Raw genomic sequence first — 15,457 nt, forward strand, 5'->3', positions numbered from 1 at the left:
TTATAAACACGTTAGCAATGCTGTATTAAATTAAGAAGACTGCGTTATCGTGGCAATTCTGGAGGGTAACTCATTCCATTAATTTATTGATAAGGTTAACGGCGAATTCTTGCACTTTCCCGTCCGGGCCAAGATAGGGTTAACTTTGTAGGCATGATCGATGCGATGTGAAATATGAGGCGGTGGTAATATGTGTGACTGGGCAAATGATGTGTTGCTGGGATACAGTGCGTGAAAAAAAGCATAATCTGGCGAATTTTTAACGCATCGCGAGTGGCGGCATGTTGAGTGTTTGCTTCAAAAATGAAACGCTTTATCAGTGGAGAGCCTTGATATTACACGCAACCAGAAACTCCAGAGTATTCAACACTGTTTTTGGCAAAGAGATGCGGCAGAAAAATGCTCGTACTGCATGCTATAGGCACTACGATCAATACAAACATACTTGCATTTTGTTCTGTGTACACTATGTAAACTGGGAATGCTACAACTATATATAGGTAGGCAAAATGATCATTAGAGAGTCTACTTGCGCTATTTACAATACTGAAATGTTATTGGTCACAAACACTCTGTGTAAACACAGTCGAGAACAGGCACGAAATTCTTACAGTCATACTGAATAGCGCAAAGAAATATTAGTACGCATTACAGTGGCATACCGTTCGATAAGTATCCATATTCCTATTGCATCCGGGAACGAACGCACTCATTTAGGTGAACTTGCGACCAGTATAAAATAAAACGGCAATTCAAACGCAAAGACAGAGTCTACCGTACGAACTGCCAAATTAAGGGGCCGTTTGTCTCCTTCCGAAATGAATCGCTGTATCGGAGGATCACGGAGTTACCCGCCTCTATGTTTCGCGTACTCCGAGCGCTATCTTCTGATAATTCTGTAGCGGTTTCAGCTTTTCCGTAAGCACTTAATATTCCGCTGACTGTAATAAAGTGTGGAAAGGTACCCAGTTGAAGTAGAGCTCCAAGTCGGGCTAGCTGGTTGGCATGCATGGTAAACTTTCCTAATTGCGCTAACCCGCACGAACAAACACGAGGCACAGTATATCATAGCTGATTGCGAGATAGGGTTTTTAGATGCTACTGTGTGACGTCAATTTCTGCATGGTTTTATGACCAATCAGATTTATTCATTTTTCCTCTGTATATATGTCATTTTCACCCATTAAATACTCAGTTGAGAGTCTGCGCACGTCTTGTCTGCCTCGTCTTTGTCCGTGTGGGTTAGAGCAGTTAAGAAAGGAATTCACCCACTTGAATTCACTCACAAACAGACTTTAGATACGAACGTTCGACTGCATTGTATTTTCCAGCGCTGGTCTCATTTATGCATGTGCAGGTTTTTGAAAGCACCGCACGCTGAACTCTGTCCAACTGCGGCAGCATCAGCTCCCTCATAAGGCGCTGGCTGCGCTACCGTTTGTCTGGGGACAATTCCCACACTCTATATCTACACGATTACGCCGCCTGGGCATAAAAATTACAAATAACAATAAACTTTGCTTGAAGGTTCCCACTCTGTCGTTAGCACCGGCTGCCTTACGCGTCTTTATCCCCATTGCATTTAAGCAGGTTTAGGCTTAAAGCCGGTCAATCATTAAAATAAAAAGCAAGCAAACTTCATTCATTTCTGTGTCTCTGAACACATTTACTGCGACAGCCTGCTGCTCTCACAACAGACACCGCCATCCTCCCAGTTACAACTTCCTAGCGATGCGCACAACGCCTTCCTCATCCGCAGCAGCCTTGTGTGCCTCTCTTTCTTGTCCCGTTTTCTGTGCTGTTTACGGTCTTACCGTCATGCACCAAACAGCACAACAGCAAACTCTCCTGGCCAAGCCGAAAGACGAGACCACTATCGTAGTCTGTGTGGGGCAAAAACTTTGCTACGCACACAACGTCGTCCTTGTCCGCTACGGTACATTACCTCTTGTGGCCTGCTAAATACCGGCACATACGCCATCACTCTCACAGATTATTTTGGGGGCCACAAGAACCCCGCACAAATCGCCACGCGCAAATGTTGCGTGATAAGATCCATCGTAGCTATAGCACTTCCAGCTTCCAATCGCATAATTGCCACCAAAACATGAGCTATAATCCCAGAGGCGACGGTTAGCAAGGTTTTCTTTTGTCTGGCCCTATTTTGAGGGCGAAACTGAGGATGAAGCGTTGGCCTGACGATTATGGGTTGTCGGTGACGTCGTCGGTGTAACGGTAAAGTTGGACAGGTGGACACAGCAAACTCATTGTCGAGCTTCTTTAGCTGCTGTCCCAGCAAAATCCCCGACCTTGCATATAGTGTAGGCGACACGAACGTGAGAACAGATATCTTAATCAGTAAGAGTGCATGTGGTGATCTAGCATATGCGAAGACTCTCCGCACTATGATGGAGGAATTGAGGGAGAGGGGGGGGGGGGGTCTGTAGTCTGTAAGCAAGGGCCGTTATTGGTTCCACCTCGGTGGCTAGTCACTTTGTGCAGAACTCTACGTCTATGCACGTAATCATCACACACGTCTATGTCACAAACACGTTCTCTAGACTTAATTCATTGACTTCGTCATCCAATATACTCTAGCGGGAGGTCAACGGCGGTGACCACTGAACAATGTCAACGAACTCGACTACAAACAGCTTGCCACGATCGCCACTTTTACACGATTTCTCGTGGTTCTGCCATTTTCACTCGCATTTTCTCGGTCATATCGTTCACCGGTTCCAAAGTCTCTAGCGCTCGGTGACGATCCTACGCGAAAAGCCCTTGTTTAAGTCAATTGCCCCAGTAATCTTGTACATTCGCGTCGTTCAATACGGCTGATTAACTTGCTTTATATACAAGCGCGATACTAAGGAGAACGATGAAGCACGCCTCTGCATAAGTGCTTATATCTTGGCGTGAGACTAGCAAGAAAAAGTTTCCACACTTACTCCGAGTGTGCGGGCCTTCTCAACTAGTTCCCGCAGCGGGGTCTTTGAATCCTGGAAGCAGGGAAAATAAACGACACACTGCTCAGCAAAATAAAAAGTAAATGCGAACACCATTTCTGAGAAGTTCATCGCCACTTCGTAATTGTTCCACTCAATGGTTTAAATCAACATTGATCTTCTGAAATGAAAGTTACAATTCTTGGCATAATTCACTCCTCTTACCGCAATTTTCGAAAGCTCCTTTTCCTCCACTTCTGGACTGGGACGGCCATATTTGTTCTGTAAATGATGCAAAATCTAGGTAAACGTGTGCATTTTTTGTCGTACAGTCCGTTGCGTTCTCGCAAACCTATTCTCAACATATATTCATCGCTACTTATTACCGTTGGAGTTGCCGTGCTACTTGCTAGTTTTTATAAATGTGTTCTCATTACCATTATTTTGTGCAGGATAAAATGTTCTGGTCAAGTGAGCGTTGGTGCTTGCTCCCTTTATATGGGCCCGTATATTTAGACGTGAACTGCATGTCCAAAGTGGCCCCCGTTGTAAGAAAGTACATGCGCAAAACATATCCGCGAGATGCAGAACTGTGCCTACGTTAGTCAGCTATAGCGCGTTATGCTACAATACGAGAAAATAGAGCTATAGAGCAGTACGCCAAGACAGAAAGACATACCTAGCAGCCATAACTTGTGTATGTTTGTTAATGAGCACTCCAGGACAATAGTGCGTACATAAGATGTTTTTTCTCTCCTTCTCCAATATTATTTTCGCTAGCATGATTTGCCACCCGAGGTTCTAACGAACTCTTCTTCAGCCTGCACAAATGGCTTTGGAAGTTCGAGTCTGCTTTTCATGTGTGCATTTCTTGTTCGGACTTTGAACATTTTCATTTGTGCAGACTTCCTTCGTCGTTTTCGTTTCAATAGAGTCTTCGAGCGCTCGTGTCAAACCCGCTCCTTCTTACTGTTGTTTTTCTGAATTCGCCTCGAATAGGATTTCTACTTAACTTGCGCGGGGAAAAAAACGTCACAAAGAATTGCACTGACATGTGCCACGGAAGGGCCAGGTTTCCATCACCGAAAGAACAAAATTTCAGTTGGCGTCGCGCAGTTACTCGGACGGTGATGCCTTTGGGACATTGGGCACCCGGGCATCAGAATGCACATTTCTGCACGAAGTATAGTGCTTAACTGTTCATCTGACTCGTTCGCCACCAATATATGCCATAAATCTTGCGCGTCTTAGCGTTGTGCAGCTAACTGCAGCTGTGTCATCATGTTGATCAGCGATCGTTAAGTGTGAGTCGGTTGCACATTATTTAAGATCAAAATGAATGTTCTGTGCAGTAACCATCAAGGACGTAACTTAAAACGGGGAAAGCGAATTTCGGGCTTTCAGAAAGCGTGTAACGGAATGAGGCTGTTGTGCAGGTCACGTAACATAAGCACCATATAAGCAGCCTCATGACGACATCTAAAGAGCAGAAAATGAATTACGTAAGGTGTAATATGTGTCCAACCTGCCGGTGTGTGCGAAGTATTAATTTAATCGACCAGATAGACATGCTAGAATCGAACGCTTCCGGTTCCCCAACTCCATTTTTCTAGCAAGCAGAAGTGTTCAGACAGCGATACAAGCATGTAATAACTGCGAAAAGGATCTAATAAAAAAATTAAAGGTGTCATTCACAGGGACGCAAATAAATTTAACCTACAATGAAACCTTCAAAGTCTTCAACAAAAATTATGAGTGAAACAAACATCTACCTGGACTTCAACCGGCTGTCGCACCGTCTGCAACGTCCATCACCATATTTCCTGAAGATCGCTATTTAATTTTAGCAAATACAAGAGAAATAACTTATGGATATCTCGAAATAATCTTCAACTCAAAGCTGACTGATCGGATTAGCTCAGTACAAATATGACCGCTGGTGGCAGAAAAGTTACCATTCGCGTCAATGTAAAATAGTGCTACAATCTAAAGCCATTCATTGGGGTTAAATCATTTTTTGTTCAATCTGCATCCACCGATAATATATTTCCCCTTTAAAAGCTTGGTTACGCATTTATGAATGAGAACGCATGCTTTAGTGGTACCTTCTGCCTGAAAAATATGGCCAGTTAGTTTGCCCTCGATGGTTTTTCGGAGAAACAGCTCGTTAGTCATGATCTTTAGGCGTCATGAGATTAGACCGTTATGACGTACGATGGTCAGAGAAGTACATGCTGATACACGCCCCCAGCTCCTTATAAATTACAGACCCGAGCGTCATAGTTTTTTAAGGACATGTGTTGTCTTTCTAGCGGTTTAACAGCACTCGCTCGTGCGCGAGCAGACAATTGAAGCAATCGATGAAGCCTGGAGTCACGGTGATTGCGCGTGTTGAAGCCATTACTCACCTGATTGGATCTCCATTTCTTGACGGCGCTCTTGATCTGAAGAACGATAAAATCAACGCAATTTTTAAAGCCAAGTAGTTCACAACCTAAGAAGAAACACAGCGAAACTTTTGACGTTTAGAATAACAGAGAGCAGAAGTGCACGCTTTGAGGACGTGAGTCAATGTTACCGATATCTCAGCCTTTTAGCGTTCATTTAAAACAAGCGCAGGTATTGTATTTATTCAAATCAAGGCCAATAGTGTTTTTTTAGAGACATGAGTTACGAAACCCCTAGTCCGGCTTTTCAGGATTTCGTTACACAGGAACCATTGAAACTGTAAACATTGCACCCCGCTAACGCCAGCGCCAGAAGAGAGTAGTACACTGTAGATATTAAGCACTATTCACGGTTGCACAGTATTACAACCTCACTGTAACGGTACGCCATTTTGACCGCATTGAATGCGCGCAGTGCAGGCACAGTCATTGACTTTCTTTTTTCAATGTTCCGTTCGGCGAGACACTAAGATAATGGCACCACCGAGCACTCGCAGTCAGCACAGCAAACTTACGCACTTGGCCCGGACAGTAAACTGTGCCAATTGCGTGGCTGGCACTAGACTTTGATGATAATTCACTTTTTTTTTGTTTGTGTGGCTGTTTTCATTTACTATTACAGTCGACTACCGTTAATTTGACCTAGGTTAATTCAACTTACCGGCGAACTTGCACGCGCTTAAGAGTCCCGGCGAGAAACCATACTGTTGTTATGGGGGAAAAAAATCTCGTTTAGTCCGAACGCGAAATAATGCCGCTTCGGATAATTCGACCTTTCCCTCTGTCCTCATATGGGCGCGGCGGACCCGCCGTGGTGGCGTTGTGGCTTTGGAGTTGAGCTGATAAGCCCGAGGGCGCAGGATGAAACCCCAGCGGCAGCGGCCGCATTTCGATAGGGGCAAAATTGCAGAAACGCTCGTGTACCGTGCATTTAGTACACGGTAAAAAAGCCCAAATGGTCCAAATTAATCCCGAGTCCCCCACTATGGCGTGCCTAATACCCATAGCGTGGTTTTCACAAGCAGAAGCTTAGAATTTAATTATTTTGATTTAATGCGCGCCGTGGTTACTTAATACCTTGAAACACGGGAAATTGAGCATACTGCGCGCTACTTCTTCCCTATAGGAGTGAAGCTCTTTTATGTTAGTCTTTTCGCGGCTGACGTTCATTCCGCCCGTGAAGCCATTCATTCCCGCTAGTCTCCTGTCTTATCATGCCCCCATATTTAGCAGTCTGCTTCGTCCGTTCATCTCGGCATCGCTCGCAATTTCTCGTTACCATTTTCTCATTGAGCTGAGAAGACTTGCCCCGCTTCGTTTTAGCCTTCGCAGTGCAAGTCATTGAAGAAGGAGCGGAAGCACTGCGTACGGGACGTTTGATTGCCAATAACTCTGCTTCTGCTCAACGCACTGAATTACTTCTTGCGGGAAAATATTTCTGAAATAGTCTATTTTAACTTCGAATTCATTTCTCGATTTCGATAAAATGTTGTTCAGGGCTCCTTTAACGCAAAAGTACAAATGACAAGGAGCAATCCAATGTACCTGCTTGTATTGTTCAAAAGTCAGTCCAGCTTTATTGATGCACGCCTCTAGAGCCTTGCTCTTACCTGAAAAACAAAAAGAAAGCACCGAGGTGACCACTATAGTATGTGAACATTGAAAGTTACAGAACAACTTTGCAATGACACAGCGAGTTACGAAGCGATATAAAGTGTTGCCTCACTTGGCGCGCAACATCTCAGCAGGCTTAGTTCTTCTTCCGGGGTGAACACATGGTTCATCAAAATATGCCAGTCACGCAGGAAATTTTCTGTACCAAAGAGAGAGAACTATTATTCAAACGCGTAAATGTAGGTACACGACAGGCGTGCCTTCTCCTAAAAATTTTTTTGGTTCGCCGCTTTAGTATGTCACCACCAAACTTCCCGACGCTAGTCAAACCAACCTTTCTGCAACAGAGCGAGAGGTGTTTTTGTTTTCAGTCTTCTAGGCATTGCGTTTCCTATAAATATTACTCGAGGGAACTCTTAATGCCTACGGAAGTAGCAAGCATGACGGTTCAGCCAGGCGTTACTATCATGTGCATTGTAAAATCCGCCGCATCGTCGATTTCTCCATCTTGTCATCTCTGATTGGCCCAGAGGGCTGCTATGGCCTCTCTGATTGGCTACAAATGCCGCCATTACAGAATTTCCCATTAGGGCGGAAATTGAAAACGTCCAGTATAGCAACACTAGCACGAAAATGACGAGTGGTACATGTATATGCCTAAACTTTCTGCTTTCGGCTTCAAACTGATTTGTGACTTTGCAGATGCAGGATTTTCCGCAAAATCTTAGGTTTAAATTCCGCAATTCGCCATGATTACGCGTGTCATCAGAGGCTAATTGCGTTGCGTTGTTAAGAAAACAAAGATTGCTTGGAGGTTTAGAAAGATGAAGCGTGATAAATAACGTTAAAACAACGTTCGAAGACACAAGCATGTAGATTAGACAAATCTGCGCACTAACTACGGACCTTACAATCACTATCATTCACTTGACGGCGGAACGATCACAGCACCGAAGTTGCATCTAGTATTGTTTGGATAAAGCTATGTTTTTAAGTATGATGCCAGTGGAAGGCAGCGTATCACTCGTGGACATTATTCTGCTATACGGGGTGATCACTTATAAGTTTTCCGGAATTTATGAAAATCGTCTGTTGCAGATAACGTAATTCTAGTCCTGGAGCTGGATTATTCAGAGAGGCGAACATTACTTGCAATAGAAGTCGTAACACAAACTCAACAAATTAAAAATTCACTAATTAACTTCCTTGATAATTACTTTACGGCACATATTGCAGCTTACGAATTGTAGCCCACGAGTTTCAAAGACGCATCCACTTGGAATGAATTTTCAGAATGACACCAGTCTGGAGACATGCGCCATGAAACTCGCCGTAAATATGCGCTGTTGCTCCGCTTATTTTTAACAAAGCGTTATTTTATTAATTGAAGCACATAAGTAGCTGGAATGCCCATGTATTTCGTCCGACACTTTGGAAAATAAATCTCCAAACTGGTTCGTTTCAAGTGAATACGTCTTGTAAACTCACCGGCTATAATTCGTAAATTGCAATATGTGCAGTAAAGGAATTAAGAAGGTAATTTGTGAATTTTGTTACTTAGTGAAATATGTGTTTTGAGTCACTGCTATTATAGCTACTGCAGAGTTTCGATGTTTCCGCGCACTCTACGTTTTGACCGGCGCCCCATACGCGCACCACAGAACAGTGGCGTCTAGGGAGGGCAGTGGCGGCGCCGACGTGTGTTCATTGTAAATTAACAAACCACCTGTATACGTAGGGCAAGTCTAAGTTCCTTTGTTGTACAAGTTAAATCGTCGTTGTGGTTTTCACTATAAAGCCGTTCACAAAAGATAAGATAAATATTATAATTTTGCTGCGACATAATAAATCATTCGTTATACATGTCATTTCCTAGTAAGGGCGTTCGTTGTAAAGGTGTTCGACTGTATATCCAAGATTACGTCATAATAAGTGCAGTAAATCAAAAACCAGGAGATGTTAGCTTCCTTTACTACCTTTGTCGACGCAACAATTTATCCTTCAGGGGTTGCCGTGTTTTACAATTACACTGCAATGTAGTAGTTTCGTTAGAAAAAGTTAAAGAAAGCATGCAATAGCTCACCTTATTCTGCCATCCACACAATAGTGTATAGACATTCACTTTTTTATTACCATTATTTTGCACGAGATTTGTGGCGGACATATTCCCACCTTCTACGTTCGATCATACAGTCAGCGTTATTTTCAGCAGGCTGTTCACAACGGCGCAAGTTTATACTCACTCCACTGATGTGACTTTGGTTTTTTGTTGTCTTCAGGTCTCTGACAAGCAGCAGCTGGAAAAAAATGAAGAAGCAAACTAACGTGTCGCTATACTTGTACCACTATCTAGCACTATCTTCCGAGCAGGACTGTCAAATGATCTGCTATCGCAAAGCGATGACTCTGTGGTTCTCATCAGTAAAGATATACCACGTGTCTTAGTTCCATGCCGCAAGGGTGGTGTTTCCACGATAGATCCGTCACCTAAGGTTCATTTACATTCAGACGTATAGCTCTCAGCTTCGTGAACATGTTTTTAGTGAAAATACACCGTACGTAACAGGATCCATAACACGCTCTGAGTTATAATTTCGCCAGATTTGCATTATTGCGTGATTAAACAAGTGATATTGATAATCACTAGATCACAATGAATGCCAGTGTATGTTTTACTCGCGCGCAGACCTAGCAACCGAGAAAAGTCAAGGCTGGCGACGTTGTATTATCGGCACATCATGACATGCTACTCCAAACCCAACAGCCTGCAACAGCTGCATGCTTTTAAATGAAAGACAGTTATATACCGCCTTGCATATTTTTCTTTCTTTGCCGCATTCCTTCACTACGCGTACGGTGTCAATTTTCCATACTTCACAAGTTAAAATACAGTCTCCTGCAAATTGCAGGAGAAATACAGTTATCGCATATTGTGCCGGCGCCTCTACAGGTTCCTGAACATCTGGCGACGAAAGCTGCCAACGAGGCGTTGCGGGTGTAAACCCTCAACGCCTTCCAACTCACTTCAGTAAGATGCTCACTTTCTCGAATTGAATAAATAAAACAAACACCGGACGTGCCTTTGTCTCGAGTGGCTAAACGCCCGGCATAAAACTCACTTTGCAGAAGGATCAACATGAGGGCAGCCTTCGCGAGCATTTTTTCAACGACCGGAAGCTCACCTGTTGCCAGCGTCTTGTAGGGCCACGTGCGCGCAATTTGTCGCGAGCGCCGTGTAGGAAGCTCCTGTGCTGGTGGGATATTTACGACGACGACGTTTTCTTTTCGCTTGTCCTCATCAGAAGAGGTCTGGCCTCTTTTGATGCTCCCCGCGACAACCTCATTATTTCTGAACAGCTCTGAGAAACTTACGGGGCCCCTTGAAAGCCCCTCGCGCCGACGGAGAAGGCTTTCTTCGAGTGATGACTCCTGTCAGTGACGGGTGACTGCGAGTGCATTTATTTCTGCCACATGGACCCATGCGCTTGTATACATGTGCCCGCGCGTATGTGTGTTTATATGCGTGTGTGTGTGTGAGGGGTGAGGTCCTTGAACGCGTCCATGTATATGTGTGACATGTCTGAGTGAGGACAGCTTTTGTATGTGTATTTGCATTGCAGCATCTGCGTGCGTGCGAACGTGTGTTCACGGGAGTGAGCGGGCTCGTGTTCCTGTATAGTCTGTTCGACAGGAACCTTCCTCGTGAGTCCGCGTCGAACTGTCATCCCCAAAACCGCCAAAGACTCGACAAAACTCGTGCTTTCACGCCATCCCGATATTCTCGGCGCTTCGCCCATCACGAAGCATTCAGACGTACACATTCACACGCTGCTTGAAAGCGATCCGCGCGCACGAATTTTGGACGCGCGAAACGAAATATACCCCGCCCAAAGCGTACGTACTGAGACACGTCTAGCCGTTGTAAGACGCCCTTATCTTCTAATGTTAATGAGTCCCGTGGTATAAAGTGCTAATGAAGCGCCTTAGTGGGCAGCCATGCGCTTTCAGCTGAATAGAACGCACAGTCAGAAATGTTACCGCACTTCGCGCATTTTTTCCCTGAATCTTTTGAAGCCAACGAGTCAAAACGAGAAGAAAAAAAAAGATAAGAAATTCAGATAAACGTACGAGTAACTTAAACATATCTATTAGTGGAAATGTTTTGGTGCTGAAACAAGCTTTCACGCAACTGCTCCGGATACAAAGAATAGCTACAGCAATACTATCTTGTGTATATGGGATGTCTATCACAATTGTTGTCATTTATGAGCGGTTACTTATACATAGTTATGTTGTTTATGCATGGGTCCTCCTCCTTGACGGTTTCTAAAATTAACTTCCTTACTTGGTAACATCGCTTGCAAATGAGTGAAGCGACAGCGATCTAAATGTTTCATAATGCGTTGCGAGTCTATGTGCCGCTCATCTGAAGCAGTGACATCCAGCGAAAAAAAAATTAACTAATGAGTCACTGTAAAAAAATAACCTTACCAACAGAAATGTCATGCCGAAACCAGCTGCGATTCCTCAGCTGTACACGTGCGTGGTTCCTAACTATAACACACTTGCTCGAATCACTGGAGAAAAATGTACATATTTTATTGCCAGTTTAGCTGTGAGTTGTTGTTTGTCTCTTTTTTCCGAATTTTCGTCAAGCAGCCCTGAAAGAAACAAGAGAAAAAACAGAAAAAAAAAGAGAATAGCTTCAAACTTCCGTATATTACGGTAGTTTCCTCGATTAAAGTTGAAGATAAACAACCCATGCATTGTCGCTAAAGTCATATATAGGTAACGCTTCCACTATAATTCTAATACACCATTATGGGTATTTCAAAAATTTAACTGAGTAACAAAAATAGCATCGAGGTTGAGCGTAAGGTGAGCGGCAGTGACGTCATCATCGTCATCATCAGCCTAATTTTTATGTCCACTACGGGACGAAGGCCTCTCCCTGCGATCTCCAATTAGCCCTGTCTTGCGCTAGCTGATTCCAATTTCCACCTGTAAATTTCCTGATTTCATGACTCCACCTAGTTTTCTGCCGTCCTCGACTGCGCTTCCCTTCTCTTGACACCCATTCTGTAACTCTAATGGTCTACCGGTTATCTACCCTACGCAATACGTGGCCTGCCCATTACGTTGGTGCCCGAACTTTGATGCCATAAAGAAGAGTCGGCAACTATTTTCGGCACTAGAATGATTTGGTTGGATTGGATGAGCTTCACAACACGTGAAACGGACAATTTCGAAGTTGGTCTGGATGACGAAAAAGAAAAAAAAAATAGATTTGCAACATGCACAAGTTGTTAATTTGTGGGGTTTCCCCTAACAGTAGACCTTGATGGTTTTAAGAATGATCTCGTCCTCGGCAGTGACCAGTGAGAGGAAGAGTGCTTGTGGGAGGGTCGTCAAGACGTAGGTTTTGTCTGATCTCTGGCTTCTATGTGCCGGTGCAACCTAGCTCTTTCCAACTTGGTCACCGACACTCCTTATTGTGCGTGAGAACGCCAGACAAAAATGGTTGTTATTGGTTCTTTAACTCGCCGCAAGCGTTGCCGGTATGCTCAGTTGCCACCATTGGGAACGAAAGTGAAAGGGACGTCTCGCGATTGAGCACAATTATACTGATCAAATAGAGTGCAGGACAATTAAGGAAGGTGTTGCCATTGGTCGCAGGTCCGCCGCAAGCGTTTCCAGTGCGCTGACCTACCACCCTTGGGAACAAAAGTACCGAGGACGTCCAGCGATTGAGGAAAATTAACTTGCACGAAAAGAGTGCAGGACAGAGGGACTGCTAAAATTAATCGCAGGCTCGCCGCAAGCGTTCTCTGTATGCTGACTTGTCACCATTTGGAACTGAAGTGCCGGGGGCGTCTCACGGTTAATGACAATTATCCTGCGCAAATGTAGTGCAGGGCAAATGAAGTATTAAAGATAATCGCAGGCTCGCCGCAAGCGTTCCCGGTATGCTGAGTTACCACCTATGGCAACAGGAGTTCTGGGGGCCTCTCGGGGTTGAGGACAATTGTTCCAAGCAAATGGGGGGCAGGACAAAGAAGGTGTTGCCACCAGTCTCTCGAGCTAGAACACAGAACACGAACCCTATCTAGGTGTATGCACCGACGGTTCTGTCGATAAAGAGAATGGAACTTGTGCCGTGGCTTTATGTTATCCCGATTCTCATGGTTTCATCGGCTGTGAAACTTGACCGCATCGTGTCCTCTACGGCGCACGAAAGTTTCGCCATTGGAGCAGCCTTGTGCTAACCTGAGTCCTACCAGGCACAGCCTGTTGTCTTCTCCGACAGCAAGGATGCGGCGCATTTACTATAACGCGGGTTGCCCTTAGCGAAGTGTATTAAGCGTACATTACGCACAGTTAAATAATTACGTAGCATTCGCCTCATCATCATTTTACAGTGACTAGACTCAACACATCGACGTAGCTGGCAACGAGGCTGCTGACAATCTTCCGCGCGAAGCCTTGGATTTCAGGCCAACCAAGATGGCTCCTCACGACCAAAGAAAACTGATGAATCAGGCTGTCTCAAGCCACTTTTGTTGGCTGTGGCCTCCACCGTACCAACGTTGCGTGATTATGGTATATTCGAGTGGTCGTTTCAGAGTGCACCGGCCATGCTACAAAAGTGATGAAAAACAACTTTAAACCTGTACTGCGACAACAAGCGGGTATGGAAGTGATTATCCCGCTTCGTTATCATCAGAGGGGCCCGTTTATGCAAAAGGTAACGCTTGGTAACTGTTTTACATGACCTTTGTAGCGCTACCAGAGCGCTATATATGACACGACCCCCCTTATATACCATAAGGAACTTCACAGAACTGAAGCCGTTCTCCTTCATCACATCGCAACAGAGTCAGCGCAATAGGGTGACATGGACATTTGTTAGAGCGTTCTGAATTTGATAAATAAGGTAAAGTGCTAAATATTGACTCAAGCATACAATGCCCCGCCCGCAAGTGCAAGCGACATTTTGTTTCAGCGAGGAGATTTTGTATATAGGAGGGAGGTGTTTCGCCTCCTCAAATTCCTCCGAGATGCAGAGCAGCACTGTAATGTGTGAGCCGTGTGGGCGCGCTAACAGCACGAAGATGAATGAACGGCGCGCACCGTGTAGCGTCCCCGTTGAACTCCGTACTTTCCGTTATTCTTCCCTCTGTGTGGTGACAGGCATCTGGCTCGGCTTCACTTGATCAAATGGCACGCGGGCGGAGCAATTTACGGTAGCTTGTGCAAGGTTTGGTTGTTGTTGCCTCAAGACGTGGCACGGTCCGCCTGCAGGTAGCAGCACTCATACTGCTACTATTCTTTGTAAGTAAACCTCTCAGGTAGCTCACGATGCTCTCGGGAACAAATGTATCCTAGAGCACTGCACGGGCCGATTTTTTCAGCCCGGGCCCGGCCCGGGCCCGTTTTTATGTTGGGCTGCCCGCCCGAGCCCGATCAAAACTTTTATGGTGAGACCCGGGCCCGGCGTGGGCCCGGAAATAATCTCCGTTACCCGCCCGGCCCGGACCGCCACCCCTTTACCTTAGGCCCGAGCCCGGCCCGAGCCCGGCTCGAAACCGGCCCGAACCCGGCCCGAGATCGAAAATACATGTTTTTCAGAGTTGAGACGCGCGAAGATAACTCGCTGCACGTTACATGCACACCACCAGAGAGCCCGAGCCCGCGGCAAAAACCCGAGCCCGGCCCGGGCCCGGGTCAAAAAGCACATGCCGTGCCTAGCCCGGCCCGAGCCCGCGAAAAAACTGCTCTACCCGGCCCGGCCCGGCCCACGGGCCGGGCCGGGCTCGGGCTTTCGTGTAATCCCGAGCCCGTGCAGTGCTCTAGGCTATCCCTGTGCCACTTTCACGCAGCAGCAAACCTAGAAATTTACTTGAAAGCCCAACCGCCTTTTTCTTCAACTTTCTGAAATCACTGCTCCTTCTTGCACTTATTGTGAGGCGCCGGCAAACGCGATATCAGCTGGCCAGATTCCTTTAAACGCCATGACGCAGCAGTGTCTACAGTGTCTATATGGCAGGACAAAATGAAAGACATGTCATGGCTGAAGAGGTGGAGGTGTGATCTGTTTGCAGAGCCATATCAATTTAGCCATACTAAGGCATCCAAGGTCGAATGGCGTAAGGAACCGATCCCGGGAGCAATGCAGTACCGAGTATGCACACGATGATAGGCGCAGCAGTGGCAGATCTTCCGAGTGCAGTGAGAACGATGAAAAAATATGGGAGGGTAGCAAGAACGTGCTTCCACTAATACGAGGCGCAAGCGAGAACAATCTGTTCCCAAAGAATCATGTGGTGATAGCCATAAAAACAGACACGTTTCAAACCGTCTTAAGGTGTTCGGGAGCTCATCTAGGTAAATGGCAAAAGAGGCTAAAAGTGTCCTTAGGACACCGCAGCCTATGCACAATTATGACATGAA

At 45.5% G+C, this 15,457-nt stretch overlaps 1 protein-coding gene across 1 annotated transcript in view; it reads right to left on the reverse strand.

The window, feature by feature from the left end:
- Window positions 1-11,581: 11,581 nt before the first annotated feature.
- The window catches only part of LOC125944568 (uncharacterized), an 18,828-nt gene continuing 14,952 nt past the window's right edge, over window positions 11,582-15,457 (reverse strand). The window contains exon 8 of the mRNA XM_049665064.1: window positions 11,582-11,667. Coding sequence (XP_049521021.1) covers window positions 11,605-11,667 — 63 coding nt within the window. The 3' untranslated portion in view covers window positions 11,582-11,604. The remainder of the gene's footprint in view (window positions 11,668-15,457) is intronic.

This window comes from Dermacentor silvarum, chromosome 3, assembly GCF_013339745.2.
Source record: "Dermacentor silvarum isolate Dsil-2018 chromosome 3, BIME_Dsil_1.4, whole genome shotgun sequence".
In the NCBI taxonomy this organism is placed as follows: Eukaryota; Metazoa; Arthropoda; class Arachnida; order Ixodida; family Ixodidae; genus Dermacentor; species Dermacentor silvarum.